Genomic DNA, 23,185 nt, shown 5'->3' with positions numbered 1-23,185 from the left:
CCTTGCCTGTGTACTCCCTGGCACAAAAAAAAAAAAAAAAAAAAAAGAATTGGGTTGAGTAATATTTTCTATAGGGAAGGCAATAAAACAATGGATGACTTTCAAACTCAGTGCTGAAAGTTTAAAATTTATGTTAAATTACAGTTAAGGTAGTAAATGTTTACCAAAGGGTTCAGGACAGAGAAACTGGATCTCAAGTGAAAGAAAACATGAACTTGAAATAATTTGATTTCAAACAGAAATGAGAGTCCAGAGAGGGAGGGAAGGAAGAGAGAAGAAGGGGAGGCAACCATGTAGTCAAGCGCCTATTTCCCATCACACTTGGATAAGCATTCAGGGGGCTTCCCTCTGGTATTAAAGCAACTTAATTTTAAAATTGAGAACAAATAACATTTACCTCAAAACGCTTTTCTCCTCAGTGTTTTCTGCATGGTGGCCTTTACCTCCTTATTCCTCAAGCTGTAGATCAGGGGGTTCAGCATGGGGATCACTGTGGTATAGAACACGGAGGCCACGTTCTCCTGGGCCAGGGAACTGGCTGTGGACGGTTTTAAGTACATGAATGCAGTAGATCCATAGAACATCCCCACAGCTGCAAGGTGGGAGCTACAGGTGCTGAAGGCTTTGGACCTGCCCTCTGTGGAGCTGATGCGGAGGATGCTGGAGAGGATGAAGACGTAGGAAACAAGGACTGTTAAACTGGTGACTATGATGTTGAATCCAGCCAAAAAGAAGACTGTCATCTCAATATCATAGGTGCTAGAGCAGGAAAGTTCCATGAGGAGGATGTCACAGAAGTAATGACTGATGAAGAGTTCACAATAGGACAGTTTTAACATGAGGCCAGTCTCTATTGTTGAGCCAATGAGCCCCATGGCATAGACCACAGCCACCAGCAGGGAGCAGACTTGATGACACATGATGACATTGTAGAGCAAAGGGCTGCAGATGGCGACATAGTGGTCATAGGCCATCACTGTCAGCATGTAACACTCGGCAATGACAAACACAAGGAGAGCTGTGACATGCACCCTACGTAGGGGACGGTGTTCTTCTCTGACACGAAGTTCACCAACATTTTCCGGGTAATGACAGAGGAGTAGCAGAGATCCACAAGTGACAGATTGCTGAGGAAGTAGCACATGGGGGTGTGAAGCTGAGGATTCAGACAAATCAGTGTGAGCATGCCCAGGTTCCCTATCATGGTGACCAAGTAGATCTCAAGGAAGAGGAAGAAAAGGGGGAGCTGGAGCTCTGGCTGATTTGTCAATCCCCTGAGAATGAACTCGGTCACTGTAGAGTGATTTTCTGCAGCCATTCTCCTGTGTTTGGTTGGGATGGGAGAGAAGAGCCCATGAAAGGCTGCACCTTGGACTTTTGAATGAAGCTAGTTTTGAGCACTTGGGGTCAGCTGGGTGATCCTGGGCTCTTTCCTGATGAATCCTCCCCTCATCTTGCTGTTTGCAGGGTGAAAGACCAGCCTCTGGGTGTTTCAAAGATCATGAGGATGAGAAGAAAAAGGGGGCAAGATCTGGGACTTTTACCACTTTTATGTTTCTCAGATAACCTACAGCAATGGTTCTTAAAGTGTGTTCCCTGGACCAGCAGCGTTAGCATCATGTTAGAGATACAAACTCTCAGGCCTCACCCAGGACCCACCAAATCAGAAACCCCTGCGGGTGGGGCCAACAATCTGGGTTTAACACTCTCTCCTGTGATGCTGATGCATGCTCAGGTTTGAGAACCTCTATCCTATAGGTAACAAGCAGCATATTTCATATTTTGTACTTGGAGATGTATTTTGCTTCAGAAATAAAATTTCCCTGTCATCCGTGCAATTCCCAGTCTCTGAGTGTGAATGCACAAATACCCATCTCAAAACCACAGTGTCAGGATAATATGGTAGTTACAACTGTATCACTGAGTGACAAGTCAATGTCTGTATCTGAAAGATGAAGATGAGAACAAAAAGCCTCAATAATTAGACAGTAATGGCTAACAGGCAAGATGGGTGCCCTCATGTCAAGGGAGAAACACTAAAATTTTAGTCAGGCCGAATGACCACAGGGAACAAAACCAGTCAGCACAGCCTGAGATGACAGGCTTGCACAAAATTCAGCAACATTTTCGAAAAAAACCCTTTGCAACGCATCCTATCCTGCTCTTCAGCGGCTGCGCTGTCCTGAAACTGTTACCGGGAAATAGCGAGCTTTATGTCCTGCTTGCCGCCTTGCTCCTGAAACTTGCAGCTTGGGACCTGAGTCTGACCAACGTCCATGATGGGCACAGAGACTGCCCTAGACATTTGCCTGTTTAAACCCCGAGCCTGAACTTCCCTGACAGAGCTACTTTGGTTTGTAGCCCTAGGCCATGTGTCCTTGGTTTGCAAACTGCAGGGCAATGAATCTTTTCCTTGCCTCGGAGGAGTCCTTGCATTCCAAGATGTTTTTTGTTGACAAAGAAATCAGTCCAGGGCCGGATGGCTTCCCAGGGGAAATCTACCAAGCATTTAAAGAAGAATTAATACCTATTCTTCTGAAGCTGTTTCAAAAAAATAGAAATGGAAGGAAAATTTCCAAACTCGTTCTATGAGGCCAGCATTACCTTGATCCCAAAACCAGACAAAGACCCCAGACAACACCCCAAAAGGAGAATTACAGACCAATAGCCCTGATGAACACGGATGCCAAAATTCTCACCAAGATACTAGCCAATAGGATTCAATGGTACATTAAAAGGATTATTCACCACGACCAAGTGGGATGTATTCCTGGGCTGCAAGGGTGGTTCGACATCCACAAATCAATCAATGTGATACGCTACATTAATAAAAGAAAAGACTAGAACCATATGATCCTCTCAATAGATACAGAAAAAGCATTTGACTAAATACAGCATCCTTTCTTCATTAAAACTCTCCATACTATAGGGATAGAGAGAACATATCTCAATATCATAAAAGCCATCTATGAAAAGCCCACAGTGAATATCATTCACAATGGGGAAAAACTGAGAGCTTTTCTCCTGAGGTCAGAAACACGACAGGGATGCCCACTCTCACCACTGTTGTTCAACACAGTACTAGAAGTCCTAGCCACAGCAATCAGACAACAAAAAGAAATAAAAGGCATCTGAGTAGGCAAAGAAGAAGTTAAACTCTCACTCCTCACGGATGATATGATACTCTCTGTGGAAAACCCAAAAGACTCCACCCCAAAACTGCTAGAACTCATACAGGAATTCAGCAAAGTGGAAGGATATAAAATCAATGCACAGAAATCAGTGGCATTTCTACACACTGACAATGAGACAGAAGAAATGGAAATTAAGGAATCAATTCCATTTACAATAGCACCAAAAACCATAAGCTACCTAGGAATAAACCTAACCAAAGAGGTAAAGGATCTGTACTCTAAAAACAACAGAACATTTACTAAGATATTGAGGAAGACACGAAGAAATGGAAAAAACATTCCATGCTCATGGACTGGAAGAATAAATATTGTTAAAATGTCTATGCTACCCAGAGCAATCTATACATTCAATGCAATCCCTTTCAAAATACCATCGACATTCTTCACAGAGCTGGAACAAATAATCCTAAAACTTGTATGGAACCAGAAAAGACCCCGAATAGACAGAGGGATGTTGAAAAAGAAAACCAAAGCTGGTGGCATCACAATGCTGGACTTCAAGCTACATTACAAAGCTGTAATCATAAAGACAGTATGGTACTGGCACAAAAACAGACACAGATAAATAGAAAACAATAGAAAACCCAGAACTCAATAGTCAACTATTCTTCGACAAAGCAGGTAAGAATATCTAATGGAAAAAGGACAGTCTCTTCAGCAAATGGTGCTGGGAAAATTGGACAGCCACATGTAAAAGAATGAAACTAGACCATTTTCTTACACCAGACACAAAGATAAACTCAAAATGGATGAAAGACCTAAATGTGAGACAGGAGTCCATTGAAATCCTTGAGTAGAACACCACTTTAACCTTGGCTGCAGCAGCTTCTTGCAAGACACGTCTCCAAAGGCAAGGGAAACAAAAGCAAAAATGAACTTTTGGAACTTCATCAGTATAAAAAGCTTTTGCACAGCAAAGGAAACAGTCCACAAAACTAAAAGGCAACCTATGGAATGGGAGAAGATATTTGCAAATGACATATCAGATAAAGGGCTAGTATCCAAGATCTATAAAGAACTTATCAAACTCAACACCCAAAGAACAAATAATCCAGTCAAGAAATGGGCAGAAGAGATGAACAGACATTTCTTCGGAGAAGACATCCAAATGGCCAACAGACACATGAAAAAGTGCTCAACATCTCTCGGCATCAGGGAAATACAAATCAAAACCACAACGAGATATCACCTCACACCAGTCAGAATGGATAAAATTAACAAGACAGGAAACACCAAGTGTTGGAGAGGATGTGGAGAAAGGGGAACTTTCTTACACTGTTGGTGGGCATGCAAGCTGGTACAGCCACTTTGGAAAACAGTATGGATGTTCCTCAAGACGTTAAAAATAGAGCTACCCTACAACCCACCAATTGCACTACTAGGTATTTACCCCAAAGATACAAATGTAGTAATCTGAAGGGTCACCTACACCCCACTGTTTATAGCAGCAATGTCCAGAATAGAAAACCATGGAAAGAGCTGAGATATCCATTGACAGGTGAATGGATAAAGAAGATGTGGTACACACACACACACACACACACACACACACACACACACACACACAATGGAATATTACTCAGCCGTCAGAAAGGATGAATACTTAACATTTACATCAATGTGGATGGAACTGGAGGGTATTATGCTGAGTGAAATAAGTCAGTCAGAGAAAAACAACTATCATGTAGTTTTTTCACTCATATGTGGACTGTGAGGAACAGTGCAGAGGATTATAGGGGAAGGGAGGGAAAACTGGATGGGAAGCCATCAGAGAGGGAGACAAACCATGAGAGACTCTTAACTATAGGAAACAAACAGGGTTGCTGGAGGGGAGGTGGGGGGGGGAATGGGGTAATTGGGTGGTGAGCATTAAGGAGGGCATGTGATGTGATGAACACTATATCTGAAACTAATGATGTACTATATGTTGGCTAATTGAATTTAAATTAAAAACAGAAATCAGTAATATCAATTTCAAAGGTGGTTGTAAAAATAACATGGGATAATGCATATTTAGAAATTGTTTTTCAAGCACTCAGTTCCCATAAAAGTGAGTTGTCATTAGGTGTCTGGAATTTGTTCTTAGTTTTTCATTGGACTTGAGGCTTTAAGACAGTGGTTCTCAACATTGACTGTATACTGTAATCACCCGGAGCATTTGTAAGTATTGATGCCTGGGCTCCACCCATAGAGGTTCAGATTTAATTGATCTGTGGTGCAGCGTGGGCACTGGCACATAATATAGTACAGAGTAAGTGCCCAAAGGCCATTATTGTTATGATGATGATTTTCAGATTGTAACATGAAGCCGGGCTCCACGATCTCCCTAATGACAAGGTACTCAAATTGTCAACATGTCCCTAAGAAGCATGGATCATCCTTGCTGGACCTGATAATTACAGACATCCCATCTCTAAGATATAGTGCTTAGGCTAAAAACCTTAAGTTCTCACTCTTTTTATTGCTTCCGCATATAATTACTAACTTTTGTATAATGCCCTCAAAGGTCAATCTCTAACTCCTAAAATTTTGGGTATGAGGAGAAATGTGTTCTGACTAGGATTTTTATTTCCATTTTCCTATTAAGAAAACAGAAGTGCCAGATCCTCAGTGACTTGCTTGAAGCATACTAATGATCAGTGACTTAGAACTCAAACCCTTCTCACCTGATCTCTGAGCTCATTTCTGCACACCCAAGTATGCAGCCTTGCATATCCGCACACCTACAGTTCGAAGCGATGTGGTGGTTCAAAGTGCTTTACGCTCGATGTCTTAGCTTGTGCACAGCGATGAGAAAGGAGGAATATTACATTATTTTTTTTTCATCCTCTAGTAAATTGGAACTCTAAACATTACCCCAAATCATATGGTTAGTAGAGGCAGACCTAGGCTATAACCCAGGACTTCTATCATCTGTTTTGTTTCCATTAAACTGTATTGTTTTGCTGTAGCTTATCTTTGGGTAGCACTTTATTATTATTTAGTAAACTTAATTTATTGAATTTTTGGAGATGCAGGATGGATTTCATTGCGAATTTCAGGGGCATTTAAGAAATTACAAAGGCAGGGATGCCTGGGTGGCTCCGTTGGTTAAGCCTTTGCCTTTGGCTCAGGTCATGATCCCGGAGGCGTGGGATCGAGCCCCATGTCGGGCTCCCTGCTGAGCGTGGAGTCTGCTTGGGATTCTCGATCTCTCTCTCTCTCCTTCTGCCCCTCCCCCTAAAATAAATGAATCTTTAAAAAAAATACAAATGAGCAAAAGTAAAAACACCATTTCCCCACAATCTGGAAACTAATAGCGGCAGTGACTATATTTCTAGATTTTATATATATATACATATATATATATTTACATGTGTATAAATGTATGTGCATTTTTTAAAAAAACATTTTGTAACCTCTTTTAAAAAGTACTTTATAATACATTGTCTCATTTGATTCCTATAATAATAACTCTGGCACTAACTGTATTTCCTTTTCTTAGATATAACAGTTTTTAAATCCTTAGGATGTGGTGTGAAGACAAGAAAATCTGCATTGCATTGTAAACTTCATATGTTAAGTTATTGGTGGTATGGCATTTAACTTCACAATAACTCGTCTCAGAAGTAGCTAACTTTTTCCCATTTATTAGAGGAGAAAACAAATTTCTTCTGGATAACAATAGGTTAAAATATCTTACATATCCCCTGTACCCAATTTTCACCTCTTAAAGCAATAAGAAACATAGAAAATCCACTTTGAATATACCATTACCAGAAATCAAATTGCTTTACAAAGCAGTGTAGGGTAAACACCACTCAGTGTGGTGCAGATGGCGAAAATCCTAGACAGCAATAAGTTAATTTTTTACTTCTATAATCATCTAATGGTATAAAATAGGCAAACATGATCTGTGTATTTGATATCAGTTACTACAATGATTACCTCTAGCTTTACCAGACCATCAGAAGCTTGGGATTGCTGATGATGAGAACGCAGCACACAAAGAAAAGACACTTAGAGATGAAGGTAGACAAATGTTAGAAATAAAGACTGCACTAGAAATAGGAGTTCATGGAAGAAATATTTTTCTCATACAATTGCTTTAAATCCATAACTGAATACCTGTGGTGAGAAAAAAACAACACGGTCTCTTGGAAATTTTATGGGATGCCTTGATTCCAGTTGTCAGGAAATAAACAGCAAGAAAGGAGAGAACCATACAGATTTGTATTTAGTCCTAAATGTATTCTGAGGGGCCAGCACGGTTATGAAAAATGAGGTCACTGAGCCTGGGAGACTGGGGGTCTGTTTATATAGCACACAGGCAGAACCTCCTGGGATGCAGTCACTTCGGGGCCCGGAGTCTTTGCTGAAGGAGCAATTAGTCTTGGTGCACGCCTTTGCTGTGAAGCATGGTTTGTCTCCCAGGTGTGTTAGTTTTCCTTTTATTTGGAGTCATCTTCAGCTTGGGAAACTTAAGAGTCTTATGCCAGCCTTCAAATATCTGATAGCCAACAACCCCGTCATCCTCACTACTGCCACCACTTGTTATTAAGATCCACATCATCAGTTACTACTATTATGGCTACTACTCAATGTTATTCTTCCATAGGCATAATCAATTAGGCTGAAACTGTTTATTTTAAATGTTTCTGAAACAAATGAAAATACTTTACTAAAACAAACCAGAACTTCAGCAGAGGGATGTTAAGTTTATAAGGAACACCGAACTTGTCACCCTGTACCTGTAGATGGCCACTGTGGAATGGTGGGAGGTTGAGGGATGTAAGAGGACATAAGAGGTAGAATTATAAGAACTCTTCATGCATATTCTTATTCACAAAGGGAAAATGTTCATAAGAAAATTTACTTTTAGAGATTATATTCAGTGATATCTTACTCATGAAAATGTTGCTAATGATTTTTATTTTTTTAAGATTTTATTTATTTATTTGTCCGAGAGAGAGAGAGAGAGAGAGAGCACACAAGCAGGGGGAGGAAAAAGCAGACCCTGGACCCTGGGATTATGACCTGAGGGAAGGCAGATGCTTAAATGACCGAGCCACCCAGGCACCCCGCTAATGAAGATTTTTAGACTTTTTATTTTGAGATAGTTACAGAGTCAGGTGCAGTTGAAAGAAATAATGTGGAGAGATCCTGTGTACCCTTCATACAGTTTTCCTCAATGGTAACATTTTGCATCATTATACTGCAACATCACAATACCACACACCCATGCTGCCATTTACAACCTGTGGATTTCATTCAGATTTCCCCCATTTTACTTGTGCTCATTTGTGTGTGTGTGTGTGTGTGTGTACATTTAGTTCAATGCAATTTTGTCTCATGCATAGGTTCATTATCCACCCACAGTTCAGATAAAAACACCTACATGTCCTTCATATTCTGATTTTCAAAATAATGGTTTGGTTTCTTATTATCCTCCAAAGGTGACCAGTTATTTTTCTTTAGAATCATTATACTCTCATCACTTTAAACACATTTTATGTGTCATTACAATTATTATCCTTTTGTTGCTCAAATTTTCTATCTTTGGCCTGTGGAATTCTCTTCAGTTTGTCTCTTGAGTCTTTGACAAGAGTGCTCCTAGTCTCTAATACTAATTTTTATCTGTTATGACAAGATGTTCTGAGCTCATCTCATACATTTCATTCTTCAGATCAGGAATCGACCATTTCTCCAGGAAATATGCTTTCTTTTAGTGGTGAAATGGAATTTCAAGACCAGTAATTAGGTGCTCACTGTAGCACCTAATAATCACTGGTCACTTCAAGACCAGTAATTAGAGAGGCTCACTGCTTCTGGGTTGGTTATTGTTTCTAGGTCTTTTCAGAAAGAACCAGGAAGTTTCGGGCTACATGGTTCTCAAAGGATCTCTTATTTAAAAAGGCCAATAATTTCACTGGGATATGTTTTGATACTTATTTTGGGGCAATTTTCTTAGGTGTGATGATTCTTTTCAATATGTCACTTCAAAAAAAATTTTTTTGGCACTAGGAAAAGATCCATGAATTATAGTCTTTATTATCTGTTCTGCCCTTTGCTTTGGTTTTCTCCTTTGTAGCTCCTACTCTACGTGGAGTAGATTTTCTTTGTCTGGTGTCTATATTTGTTGCTTTCCCATAAACCCTCTTCATTTCTTTTCTCTCTCTTATTTCTTACCCCGCTTTTCACCTTCTATTTCTCCTAAGGTATTATCTGTTGTGTTTATTAGCTCTTCTGCTACTTCTAATTCAGTCATATTTCTGAATTATTTTTTCTCTTATTTCTAATAATTTCTTGGGTTCTGTTGCCCAATTTGTAAGTTTTTCTAATTCTGACTTTTGTTGTTCTTTCATACCTTGTAACATTTTCATTTATTTGTAGTCATGGGCAATGGACTGAGTTGTGTTCCCCCAACCCCCAAATTCATATGTTGAAGCCTTAACCATCAATGTGACTGTATTCTGAGACAGAACCTATATAAGGAGGTGATAAAGGTTACATAAGGCCACATAAGGGGGGGGTGTCCTAATCTGATAGGGCTGGTGCCATTCGTAAGACAAGGAAGAGCTCACTCTCTCCCCCATGTGAGGAAATACTGGAAAGGCAGTCATCTGTAAACCAGGAAGAGTCCTCACGAGAAATCACCTATGTAGGAACCTTGAATTCCAGAACTATGAGAAAATGTACTTCTGTTGCTTAAGTGACCCATTCTGTGGTATTCTGTTATGGTATCCTAAGCAGACTAATGCAATATGTCTTTGTGGTTTGCTCCACATTTTCTATCAGAAAATTTTTCTTTTTACTTATAATTTTATATGGAATTTCTTTTTGATTCTTTTCTACTATTCATTTTTATATCAAATTAGTTTTTTTTTCTAACTTCATACCTATAGAACTCCCTATTCTGTCGCTTTTGTGAGGTGTTAAGAAATATGATGACTTTACTGTCTGAGATCTCCTGGCTCTGTCCCCTTTCTATGTTTATCTGGGCCTTTTCTTTCTTTTGTCTCTATTTACCCTGTTCTGTTTAGTTTGGGTTTTATTCCTACTCTTGTAAGGAGCTTTGGTTGCTTTATGATGAGAGTTCATAGTGTGAAAACTGTAGTTCCTTCAGATCTTAGTATGGAGTAATTTAAATTCACACACTATTGGAGAATGCAAAATCCCTTCCAGTTTTAGGTGCTATTTTCAAATTGGCCTTTTGAGGATTACTTGGAATACTGGTTAGTTGTTTTGGAGTTTCAGGTTTGCCAGATGTCCTGTTGCTTCCTTCTGTTTCTTCCTGCACAGATGCTGATACTAAGCAGATTTTAAGCTCTTGGTGGTTTATGCCCATCTGCTTGTGTTTGGAGGTAAAGGGGATAGCATATCACTTATTTTTGTCATAGACGTTGTTAATGGGATTATGCTTTGCTATTTAGTTATGCTTTTTTTTAATGGGGGTATCCAGGAAGACTATAAAACCATGACCCAATCTCCCTCAAATCCTCCAAGATTTTCTCCATGCCATTTCATTATTTATATTAAGAAGATTAATCATTTGAAGAATATTTACATAAGTAGGATATATTTGTTGAATATACCTATCAGAAAAATATAATCTTGGTATATGTCAAAGATGACATACTCAATAGGAACATTCATAAAAAATACATCCTCTAGTATTCTGAATATGCTGCAAGTATTCTTGAACATGAAGCATTAAGAATATTGGTACTTAACATTGAATGAGTGTTTACTATATTACAGGAATATATTCTTATGAATTTATTCTTTTGTTTCTCTTGGTCTTTCCCTCTCTCTTCCTTCCAGGCTTTGGAACTCCATGAAAGGCCAGCCAAGTGAAGTTAAATAGTTATGATTTATGATTTTGGCCATGACAAATAACTTACATTGGGCTTGCCATCTTACCAGAAGCAATTAAAAAACTAGACAAAATATGTAAAATAATTGTTTTAAAGTAATACAGTAACAGTAGGGGATTTTATCACTCCATTTACATCAATGGATATATCATCCGTAGAAAATAAAAAAGGAAATATTGGCTTTAAATAACATATGAGACTAGATGGACCTAACAGATTTATACAGAACATTCTACTCCTAAACAGTGGAATACACATTCTTTTCAAATACACATGGAACATTCTTCAGGATAGATCACGTGTTAGGGCACAAAACAAGTCTCAATAAATTCAAAAAGATTGAAGTCATATCACATATCTTTTCTGACCATAATGGTATAAAACTAGAAATTGATCACAAGAAAAAAATCTGGAAAGAGCAAAAATAAATGAAGGCTAAACAACACTATACCACTGAATGGGTCAACCAAGAAACCAATGAGGAAATCAAAAAATATGTGGAGAAAAACAAAAATGAAAACACAACATTCCAAAATCTTTGGGATGTAGCAAAAGTGGTTTTAAGAGAGGCATTTATAGCAATTCAGGCCTACTAAAGAAATAAGAAAAATCTCAAATACACAACACAACTTACACCTAAAGGAGCTAGAAAAAGAACAAACAAAGCCCTAAACCAGGAGAAGGGAGGAATTAATAAAGATTAGAGTAGACATAAATGAAATAGAGACTAAAAAAACAATAGAATAGATAAATGAAAACAGGAGCAGGTTCTTTGAAAAGATCAACAAAATTGATAAACCTTTAACCATACTCAGCAAGAAAAAGGACTCAAATAAAATTAGAAATGAGGGAAAAGAAATAACAACTGACACCACAGACATATAAAAGATTATAAGAGGTAATTATGAAAAAGTACATGCCAACAAATTGGACAACCTAGAAGAAATGGATAAATTTCTGGAAATATACAACCATCCAAAACGGAATCAGAAGGAAATAGAAAATTTGAAGACTGATTACTAGCAATAAATATTGAATCAGAAATTAAAAAAAAAACCTTACGATATATAAAAGTCCAAGGCCAGATGGCTTCACAAGTGAATTCTACCAGACATTTAAAGAATATTTTATACCTGTTCTTAAACTATTCCAAAAAGTAGAAGAGTAAGGAAAGCTTCCAAATTCATTCTATGAGGCCATCATTAACCTGATACCAAAACAGATATACTACAAAAAAAAAGAACTATAGGCCAGTATCTCTGATGAACAAGGATCCAAAAATTCTAAACAAAATATTAGCCAACCAAATCCAACAATACATTTAAAAAAATCCTTCACCACAATCAAATGGGATTTATTTCAGGGATGCAAGGGGTGGTTCAATATTAATAAATCAGGCAAGGTAGTACATCACATCAATAAGAGAAAGGATAAAAATGATATGATCATTTCATCTATTATTTTTAAAAATCTTCTTTCCCCCAATTCTCACTCAACTCACCTTTTGAAACTCTAATTACACATATGTTGGACCATTTAGCATTGTTCTAAAGATTCTGGTTCCTATATTCCTCATTATTATTTTTTCTATATGTATTTTAGTATGGATTATTTCTGTTGATCTGTTTTGCTTTCAATATCCTTTCTTTGGTTGTGTCCAATCTGCTATTAAACCAACCTAATGAATTCTTTATTTCCAATATTTTCAGTTTTAAGTTTTTTTTGAAATTTTCCTTTTTTTATTGTTTTTATAAATCTGTTGGGATTTTCTATCTGTTAGTCAATTTAGTATTTCTTTTGTCTAAATTTCCATAAATAATTATAGTAGTTATTTTAAAGTCTTTGTCCACTAATTGCAACATTAAAGTCACATGTGGATCTGCTTTTACTGACTATTTTTATATCTTGATAATGGGTCATATTTTTTTGCTTCTTTGTATTTCTAGTAATTTTTTATTTTATGATGCTGGAATTGTAAATATAGAGACAGTGGATTATATTATTCTTCTCTACAGATTGTTGCATTTTGTTCTGGGATGCAGTTAATTTACTAGCAGATCACCTTGATCCTGCTGAGACCTGGATTTAACCTTTGTTATGATGGGTCTAGTTCCATTTTGCCCTTAGCCTGATGACTTAGTTCTCACTCTTAGGGTATGGATTTCAGGGGTCTCATCTTAATGTCTGGTTTGTTCATCAAAACTTCTCCACTCTCACTAGGCCAGAAGTCCAACAGCGCCCCAATACTGTGCATCCTCTCTGACCTCTATTCAGTTCCTAGACTCCAAACAGCTGTTGTGTTCTAGACATCTGGAGTCTTGCCATGCACAGACAAAATTTAGGATTCAGCTATGAACTCAAAGGAGTCCTCGATGCACATGCCTGAGGGTTCTTTTCTTTGGCTTTTTCCTCTCCATGCCTTGCCCCACAGATTCCAGTTGTCCTGGCATCCATGAACACTGATATTTTGTATTCCAGCTCAGCAGGAGGGCATATAGGCCTATGGACTAGGAGAAACTGGAAGCCTGCAGACCTAAATTCGATCTGTGACCTTGGGCAGATGGCTTTACTTCTCGGGATCTCCTTAGTGTCTTTGTATGTAAGATGGGGGTAAATATTAGTTCTGTGGATCCATAAGTTGATGACATTGTAATCACTTGGGAAGATTAAAAAAATACAGCTACTGTACTCATACCCATACAAATTCTGATGCAGAAGGTTTGGGTGGGGAGCCCAGAATTTCTTTTTAATAAACCCTCTAAGTAATTGTGGTTCTCAGCCAGGTTTGGGAAATACTGGATTTGATAATTTCCCAAGTCTTTTCAGGTCTAAAATTCTGTTAGTGTGTGGGCTTGATATTAAAGTAACTATAGCTCTGAGAGATCAAGTCATAGGATAGACATTTTTGTCAAGGCAGAAGCTGGTGTGAAGAGAAAAAAAACAGAAAAAGACAAAAGCAACAGAAGAGGAAGAACAAAGTTGGATGTGTCCCTACACTGAGAATCTGATCCACTAGGATTCAGTTTGAGAGCACCAAGAAGCTAGAAAGCCAGTAGAGAATAGTGTTCCAAGAAAAGTGGTTGGAAGGCAGGGACAGTCAAAGGGAGTTCTGACCAGTTAGTAATTTAGAAAAAGGCTGTTCTTGGCAGAGGTTGGGAACATTTACCTGAGAGATATTGTACCATTAAACTTATACTCCATGGGAAGAGAGGGTTAGGGGATCAGAGAAGTCTACCTTCTTTTTTGAGCTAGATGTAGTGCAATTATTCCTAGAATGAATTGGGATATGAATAGATTATTGAATGTCCTACCCTAATTTATGATAGCCCTTTGTGTTAATCTTTCCTTATTCTTGCCACTTCTTTTTATTAAAGTCATTGCATATTTATTTGTTACTTTACAAGAGTTTGCCAGATCCAAGAAGGCAAGGACCCTAGCTTTATGGATTTTCAGTAACTTTCATCAGGAGGAAGCTTAGTCTAGTGGTTACAAAATAGGGGCCTGGAGTCAGAGAGACCTACGCATGTGGGCTCTGAAACAAATTGTCTGTGAGCGACTTATGTTTAAAATGAGTATTATTATTGTGAGGAATTAATAAGGATATATTTATATAGTGTTTTGGATCTTGGCAGCCAGAAGTCAGTAGAAGGGTTCTGTGTCAGGTACATTACTATGTATTCAAGAAATAGTAATGATGATAATTTTTTTCACAATGATTTTTCTTTTAATAGTACTGGATAGATATTTGTTAAAGTAATTGTCTTTATGAGCCAAATAAAGCAATATCAAGGGTATAAACAAACATTTCTTATTCCTTTGGGAAAGTAATCTCTGATGAAATGCTTTTTAGGGAGTCTCTGTCTTAATTATCAGGCCACTGAGATCTGTAATCCTAATAAAACTCCTTAGTCTCCTGTTACCCTCTGGTCAGGAGGTCTGTCTCTTTCCTTATAGCTAGAGGGGCTTTGGGGCAAATTAACAATTGGAAATCATGTTCTTCAGTGCAGAAAGGCCTGAAGGATAACCTAGAGGTTCTGATCCTTTGGACCAGACTGAGAGGAGAGAGTTCTTAGCTCCACCTATCATTTTCCATTCATTATGGTCATTTTTGGGTACCAGGACAATGTGGTCAAGAAACAGTAGAGAATAGCTTTATAGATCTGAACTAAAGGAAGGTATGTTCCTAACCCTGGTGAGTCAGGTAACCTAGTGGTTATGAGTGCAAATCTAAGACACTGCCAAAGTTTACCTTCAGGCTGCACCTCAGTATTTTGGGGACTTGCGCTAGGTACCTAACTCCTTTGTTTCATGTGCAAAGTAGGGATAATAATATTGTGACATAGCTCTTAGTACATAGCCTCTCATAGGAACACCTTAAATAAGTGTTAGCTTTAAGAAATGATCATCAAACCACTTGATCTAGGGGAGACTGGAAAAATGTGGCCTCACCTTCTTGGTTGACAGCAGTGGCCCAGTTGTGGGGGTTCTGAGAAGTCACAGTGTCTTCTCACAGGACCCTCTTCAGGGAAGAGGCTCAGGTGTCAGTGACGGAAGCACAGGCAGGAGAGAGAAGGACAGAAAATGGACTAATTTAAATATCTAAAAGACATCTATATGGATATGCATAAATTATTGCTTTCTCTCTGGAGGCAAAGTTTAGACTCTAACTGTTCTCTCTGGAAGTTAAAGTCACTTGGGGTGTAAGATAGATCCATTGCAAACAGTAAAAACCTGCCTACCATACTGACGTTCCAATCTCTCTCTGTGGATTCCATTCTCCAAAGTGGGGGATGAATACTGAGAGAGTGGTGGTGTTTCTTTCTAACTGGTTCTCTTTTCTTTTCCCCAGACTGCCCTTCCTCCACCCATCCCCAAGAGGAAAATGGCAGCTAAGAACTTTTCTGTGACAGAGTTTATCCTCGCAGGCTTAATAGGCCAGCCAGGACTCCAGATCCCTCTCTTCTCCCTGTTTCTAGGTTTCTACATCGTCACTCTGCTGGGGAACCTGGAACTGATAACCCTGATTGGGTTGAATTCTCGCCTACACACCCCCATGTACTTTTTCCTCTTCAACCTCTCCTTGATAGATTTCTGTTACTCCACTACCATCACCCCCAAAATGCTGAAGAGTTTTGTCTCAAAGAAGAACATCATCTTGCATGCAGAGTGTATGACGCAACTCTTTTTCTTCTGCTTCTTCGTCATTTCTGAGTCCTTCCTCCCATCAGCAATGGCATATGACCGCTATGTTGCCATCTGTAAACCACTGGTGTACACTGTCACCATGTCTCCTCAGGTCTGTTTATTCCTTTTGTTGGGTGTCTATGCGGTGGGATTTTCAGGGGCCATGGTCCACATGGGAAGCATAGCAAGTCTGACTTTCTGCGCTGGCAATTTTGTCAGTCATTTCATGTGTGACATCCTTCCTCTCCTTGAGCTCTCCTGCAACAGCACTTATGTGCACGAGCTGGTGGTCTTTGTCCGTGTGGCCATTGACATTGGAATGCCCATTGTCACCATCTTCATCTCATGCTCTGATTCTCTCCAGCATTCTCCACATTCACTCCACTGAGGGCAGGTCCAAAGCTTTCAGTAACGTGCCGCTCTCACATAATTGTGGTATCTCTTTTCTTTGGTTCTGGGGCTTTCGTGTATCTCAAACCACCTTCCATTTTGCCCCTTAACCAAGGGAAAGTGTCCTCTCTGTTCTATACCATTGTGGTGCCCATGTTAAACCCACTGATCTATAGTTTGAGGAACAAGGATGTCAAAGTTACCTTGAGGAAAACCTTGGAAAGAAAAATATTTTTTGAGAAAGTAGTATGTGGAGAAAGAGATACAATGCTTTGTTAGTGTGTGTGTGTTTTCAGTGAGGGATCCAAGTTCCAGTTTTTTTTCCTCTTCTGTACAGAAAGAGAATTTTAAGTCTTTATGTTTGGATGAATGCTTAATGCATATCTATTTTCTTTGTCCCTTGACCTACCTCGACTATTCCAAGACTGTCTTATGCATTTTTTCTATAATCACAAATCATTTAATCTTGTATGGGGCTTATAAACCATCTTATCTAACCTCCTCATTTAATAAACATTGGAAACTTAGAAATATTATGTATGTTTTCCAGGGCCTTACACCTAACTGGTTCCACAAGGGGGACTAGAATCCAGACCCTTGAGAATTCTAATCTACATTGTTTTCCTTTCTGCCACATTTACTTGATTTATTGCTGCTCTTGCAGATTTCATTTTGAAAGTATGATATTTTAGCATTTTACTATCTGATTCCGTTTATAGTAATTTAATGTAACTTCTCAATAAATAACTTTTTAAAAATAACTTTTTAATATTATGTATTTTTCTTTTTTAAAGTTTTTATTTTAATTCCAATTAGTTAACATACAGTGTTATACTAGTTTCAGATGTACAATATAGTGAATCAACAGTTCCATACATCACCCTGTGTTCATCACAATAAGTGCACTCCTTAATCCCATCACCTATTTCACCCATCCCCCCACACGTCCTTCTGGTAACCATCAGTTTGTTTTCTACAGTTAAGAGTCTGTTTCTTGCTTTGTCTCTCTCTCTTGTTTTTTTCCCTTTGCTTGTTCATTTTGTTTCTTAAATTCCACATATGAGTGAAATCACATGGTATTTATGTTTCTCTGACTGACTTATCTTGCTTAGCATAATACTCTCTAGTTCCACCCATGTCATTGCAAATGGAAAGATTTCATTCTTTTTTGTGGCTGAATAGTATTCCACTGAATAGTATTCCATATATATATATATCACATCTTCTTTATCTATTCATTAATCAGTAGACATCTGGGCTACTTCCACATCTTGGTTATTGTAAATAATGCTGCTATAAACATACATGGGGTACATGTATCACTTTGAATTAGTGTTGTATTCTTTTGGTAAATTCCCAGTAGTGCAGTTGCTAGATCATAAGGTAGTTCTATTTTAACTTTTTGAGGAAACTCCATACTGTTTTCCAGAGTGGCTGCACCAGTTTGCATTCCCACCAACAGCGTAAGAGGGTTCTGCTTTCTTCACATCCTTGCTAACACCTGTTGTTCCTTGTGTTGTTGATTTTAACCATTCTGACAGGTGTGAGGTGATATCTCATTGTAGTTTTGATTTGCATTTCCCTGATAATATGTGATGATGAGCATCCTTTCATGGGTCTGTTGGCCATCTGGATGTCTTCTTTGGAAAATATCTGTTCATGACTTCTGCCCATTTTTAAATTGGATTATTTGTTTTCTGGGTGTTGAATTTGATAAGTTCTTTATATATTTTGGATACTAACCATTTACCAGATATGTCATTTGCAAATATCTTCTATTGTGTAGGTTGCCTTTTAGTTTTGCTGGTTATTTCTTTCACAGTGCAAAAGCCTTTTATTTTGAGGTGGTCCCAGTCATTTATTTTTGCTTTTGTTTCCCTTGCCTTAGGAGACATATTTAGAAAGAAGTTGCTATGGCTGATGTCAAAGAAGTTACTGCCTGTGTTCTCTTCTAGGACTTTTTTTCTTTTCTTTTTTTTTTTATTATGTTATGTTAATCACCATACATTACATCATTAGTTTTTGATGTAGTGTTCCATGATAAATTGTTTAACACCCAGTGCTCCATGCAGTACGTGCCCTCTTTAATACCCATCACCAAGCTAACTCCTCCCCCCTCCCTTCTAGAACCCTCAGTTTGTTTCTCAGAGTCCATAGTCTCTCATGGTTCATCTCCCCCTCCGATTTCCCCCCCTTCATTTTTCCCTTCCTGCTATCTTCTTTTTTTTTAAACATATAATGTATTATTTGTTTCAGAGGTACAGGTCTGTGATTCAACAGTCTTACACAATTCACAGCACTCACCATAGCACATACCCTCCCCAATGTCTATCACCCAGCCACCCCATCCCTCCCACCCCCCACCACTCCAGCAACCCTCAGTTTGTTTCCCGAGATTAAGAATTCCTCCTATCAGTGAGGTCATATGATACATGTCTTTCTCTGACTGACTTATTTCGCTCAGCATAATACCCTCCAGTTCCATCCACGTCGTTGCAAATCGCAACATTTCATTCCTTTTGATGGCGGCATAGTATTCCATTGTATATATATATACCACTTCTTCTTTATCCATTCATCTGTTGATGGACATCTTGGCTCTTTCTACAGTTTGGCTATTGTGGACATTGCTGCTATAAACATCAGGGTGCATGTACCCCTTTGGATCACTACATTTGTATCTTTGGGGTAAATACACAATAGTGTAATTGCTGGGTCGTATGGTAGCTCTATTTTCAACTTTTTGAGGAACCTCCATACTGTTTTCCAGAGTGGCTGCACCAGCTTGCATGCCCACCAACAGTGTAGGAGGGTTCCCCTTTCTCTGCATCCCGGCCAACATCTGTCGTTTCCTGACTTGTTAATTTCAGCCATTCTGACTGGTGTGAGGTGGTATCTCATTGAGGTTTTGATTTGGATTTCCCTGATGTCGAGTGATGTTGAGCACTTTTTCATGTGTCTGTTGGCCGTTTGGATGTCTTTGGAAAAATGTCTGTTCATGTCTTCTGCCCATTTCTTGATTGGATCATTTGTTCTTTGGGTGTTGAGTTTGATAAGTTCTTTATAGATTTTGGATACTAGCCCTTTATCTGATATGTCATTTGCAAATATCTTCTCCCATTCTGTTGGTTGTCTTTTGGTTTTGTTGACTGTTTCTTTCGCTGTGCAAAAGCCTTTTTATACTGATGAAGTCCCAATAGTTCATTTTTACCCTTGCTTCCCTTGCCTTTGGCGATGTTTCTAGGAAGAAGTTGCTGTGGCTGAGGTCAAAGAGGTTGTTGCCTGTGTTCTCCTTTAGGATTTCAATGGACTCCTGTCTCACATTGAGGCCTTTCATCCATTTTGAGTCTATTTTTGTGTGTGGTGTAAGAAAATGGTCCAGTTTCATTCTTCTGCATGTGGCTGTCCAATTTTCCCAACACCATTTGTTGAGGAGACTGTTTTTTCCATTGGACATTCTTTCCCGCTTTGTCGAAGATGAGTTGACCATAGAGTTGAGGGTCCATTTCTGGGCTCTCTATTCTGTTCCATTGATCCATGTGTCTGTTTTTGTGCCAGTACCATACTGTCTTGATGAGGACAGCTTTGTCATAGAGCTTGAAGTCCGGAATTGTAATGACACCAGCTTTGCTTTTCTTTTTGAACATTCCTCTGGCTATTCGGGGTCTTTTCTGGTTCCATACAAATTTTAGGATTATTTGCCCCATTTCTTTGAAAAAAGTTGATAGTATTTTGATAGGGATTGCATTGAATGTGTAGATTGCTCTAGGTAGCATTGACATCTTCACAATATTTGTTCTTACAATCCGTGAGCTTGGAATGTTTTTCCATTTCTTTGTGTCTTCCTCAATTTCTTTCATGAGTATTTTATAGTTTTCTGAGTACAGATTGTTTGCCTCTTTGGTTAGATTTATTCCTAGGGTCTATGGCCATACCACCCTGAATGTGCTCGATCTCGTCAGATTTATTCCTAGGTATCTTATGGTTTTGGGTGCAATTGTAAATGGGATCGACTCCTTAATTTCTCTCTCTTCTGTCTTGTTGTTGGTGTATAGGAATGCCACTGATTTCTGTGCACTGATTTTATATCCTGCCACTTTACTGAATTCCTGTATGAGTTCTAGCAGTTTGGGGGTGGAGTCTTTTGGGTTTTCCACATAAAGTATCATATCATCTGCAAACACTGAGAGTTTGACTCCCTCCTTGCCGATTTGGATGCTTTTGATTTCTCTTTGTTGTCTGATTGCTGTGGCTAGGACTTCTAATACTATGTTGAATAGCAGTGGTGAGAGTGGACATCCCTGCCGTATTCCTGGCCTTAGGGGGAAAGCTCTCAGTTTTTCCCCATTGAGAATGATATTCGCTGTGGGTTTTTCATAGATGGCTTTTATGATATTGAGGTATGTACCCTCTATCCCTATACTCTGAAGAGTTTTGATCAAGAAAGGATGCTGTACTTTGTCAAATGCTTTTTCTGCGTCTATTGAGAGGACCATATGGTTCTTGTTCTTTCTTTTATTAATGTATTGTATCACATTGATTGATTTGTGGATGTTGAACCAACCTTGCAGCCCAGGGATAAATCCCACTTGGTCGTGGTGAATAATCCTTTTAATGTACTGTTGGATCCTATTGGCTAGTACTTTAGTGAGAACTTTTGCATCCATGTTCATCAAGGATGTTGGTCCGTAATTCTCCTTTTTGATGGGGTCTTTGTCTGGTTTGGGGATCAAGGTAATGGTGGCTTCATAAAACGAGTTTGGAAGTTTTCCTTCCATTTCTATTTTTTTGGAACAGTTTCAGAAGAATAGGTATTAATACTTTTTGAAATATTTGGTATAATTCCCCTGGGAAGCCATCTGGTCCTGGGCTTTTGTTTGTTGGGAGATTTTTGATTACTGCTTCTGCTGTTCTCATTGATCGGTAAACTTGGTCTTGGCTGGCTGTTCTTGCTGATCTTCTGGGGGAGGGGCCTGTTGCCGTGGTTCCCAAATGTCGTTTCCAGAGGTGGAATTGCCCCACCGTTGGGGGTTGGGCTAAGTAATCTGCTTGGGTGTGCTCTCGGGAGCTTTTGTTCCCTGCAAGCTTTCCGTACAGCTTTGGAGGACGAGAGTGAAAATGGTGGCCTCCCAATATCTGCCCCAGAGGAGCCGAGAACTTGGGGCCCCATTCCTCAGTGCGCCCCAGAGAAAAGCAGTCAATCACTCCCGTCTCCCTGGTCTCTGGCTGCACTCTGTGCTCACCCGGCCTGTGACTGCGCATTTCTATCTCTGGCACCCGACCCCGTGTGGAGTCTCCAAACTGAGCAGATCCCTGTGGGGCGCTCCCGCGCCGCTCCTCCCGGGGGAGGAAGGGGAGTCTCCCTGGATCTGCTGCTTGTTGGGTCCCTGCTGGAGGAGCAGTGGCCCGACTGGGCCGCGGATCACAGTTTATGGCAACCCCGAGCTGAGAGCCCACGCCTCGGCTCCATCTCTGCAGCCGGCTTCCCCACTCCGATACCTGGGAGCTCTGCCGCACTCAGGCACCCCCGGTCTTTCTGTGAACCCGAGGGTCCTGAGACCACACTGTCCCCCGAGGGTTCCACCCCCCGCTTAGCCACCGGAGTGACGTCCCTCAGCGGAACCGACTTCTAAAAGGTCCGATTTTGTGCTCCGCGGCTCTAGCACTTGCCAGAAGTGGCCGAGGGAGGCCCCCTCCCCCGCCGTCTATCCTCCCGAATATCGCCTTGGATTCACTTCTCCCCATGTCCTACCTTCTAGTAAGTGGTCCCTTCTCTGTTCAGAGTTGTTGCTACTCTCTTCTTTGATCTCCTGTTGAGTCTGTAGGTGTTCAGAATGGTTTGATCCCTATTCAGCTGAATTCCTGAGACCAGACAAAATCCAGGTCTCCTACTCCTCCGCCATCTTGCTCCGCCCCCAAACCTATTTTGTTTTTTATCATGAATGGATGTTGAACTTTGTCAAATGCTTTTTCTGCACCTACTGAAATGATCATATTGTTCTTATCCTTTCTCTTATCGTTTGTCTCTTGTTACATCTTATCCTTTGTCACATTGAATGCAGTCCCTATCAAAATTTCAACAGCATTTTTCACGTTGATGTGGTGTATCACATTGATTGATTTGTGAATGTTGAACCATGCTTCCAACCCAGGAATAAATCCCACTTGATTGTGGTGAATGATTTTTAAAAATGTAACATTGAATTCAGTTTGCTAGTATTTTATTGAGAGTTTTTGCATCTATGTTCATCAGGGATATTGGCTTGTAGTTGTCTTTTTTAGTGATGTCTTTATTTGGTTTTGGTGTCAAGGTAATGCTGGCCTCACAGAATCAGGAATTTGGAAGTTTCCTTACTCTTCTATTTTCTGGGATAGTTTGAGAAGAATCAATATTAACTCTTCTTTAAATGTTTGGTAGGATTCTCCTGTGAAGACATTTGGTCTTTGATTTGTTTGTTGGAAGTTTTTGATTACTGATTCAATTTCCTTGCTGGTTATTGGTCTGTTCAAATTTTCTATTTCCTCCTGTTTCAGTTTTGGTAGTTTTATATGTTTCTAGAA

General features: G+C 39.4%; 1 protein-coding gene and 1 pseudogene across 1 annotated transcript; one reads left to right on the top strand and one right to left on the bottom strand.

Annotated features, from left to right (window-relative positions):
* Positions 1–398: 398 nt before the first annotated feature.
* On the bottom strand, positions 399–1,318 carry LOC113913720 (olfactory receptor 8A1). The gene is given in 2 exon segments (XM_035722934.1): positions 399–1,015; positions 1,018–1,318. Coding segments are annotated over 2 exon segments (918 nt in total).
* A 14,605-nt stretch (positions 1,319–15,923) lies between these two features.
* On the top strand, positions 15,924–16,903 carry LOC113913721 (annotated as a pseudogene).
* Positions 16,904–23,185: the final 6,282 nt, after the last annotated feature.

Source organism: Zalophus californianus, chromosome 11 (genome assembly GCF_009762305.2).
Source record: "Zalophus californianus isolate mZalCal1 chromosome 11, mZalCal1.pri.v2, whole genome shotgun sequence".
Taxonomy (NCBI): Eukaryota; Metazoa; Chordata; class Mammalia; order Carnivora; family Otariidae; genus Zalophus; species Zalophus californianus.
Note: the sequence above shows the minus strand (reverse complement) of the source record. Positions and strands in the feature narration are given on the sequence as shown.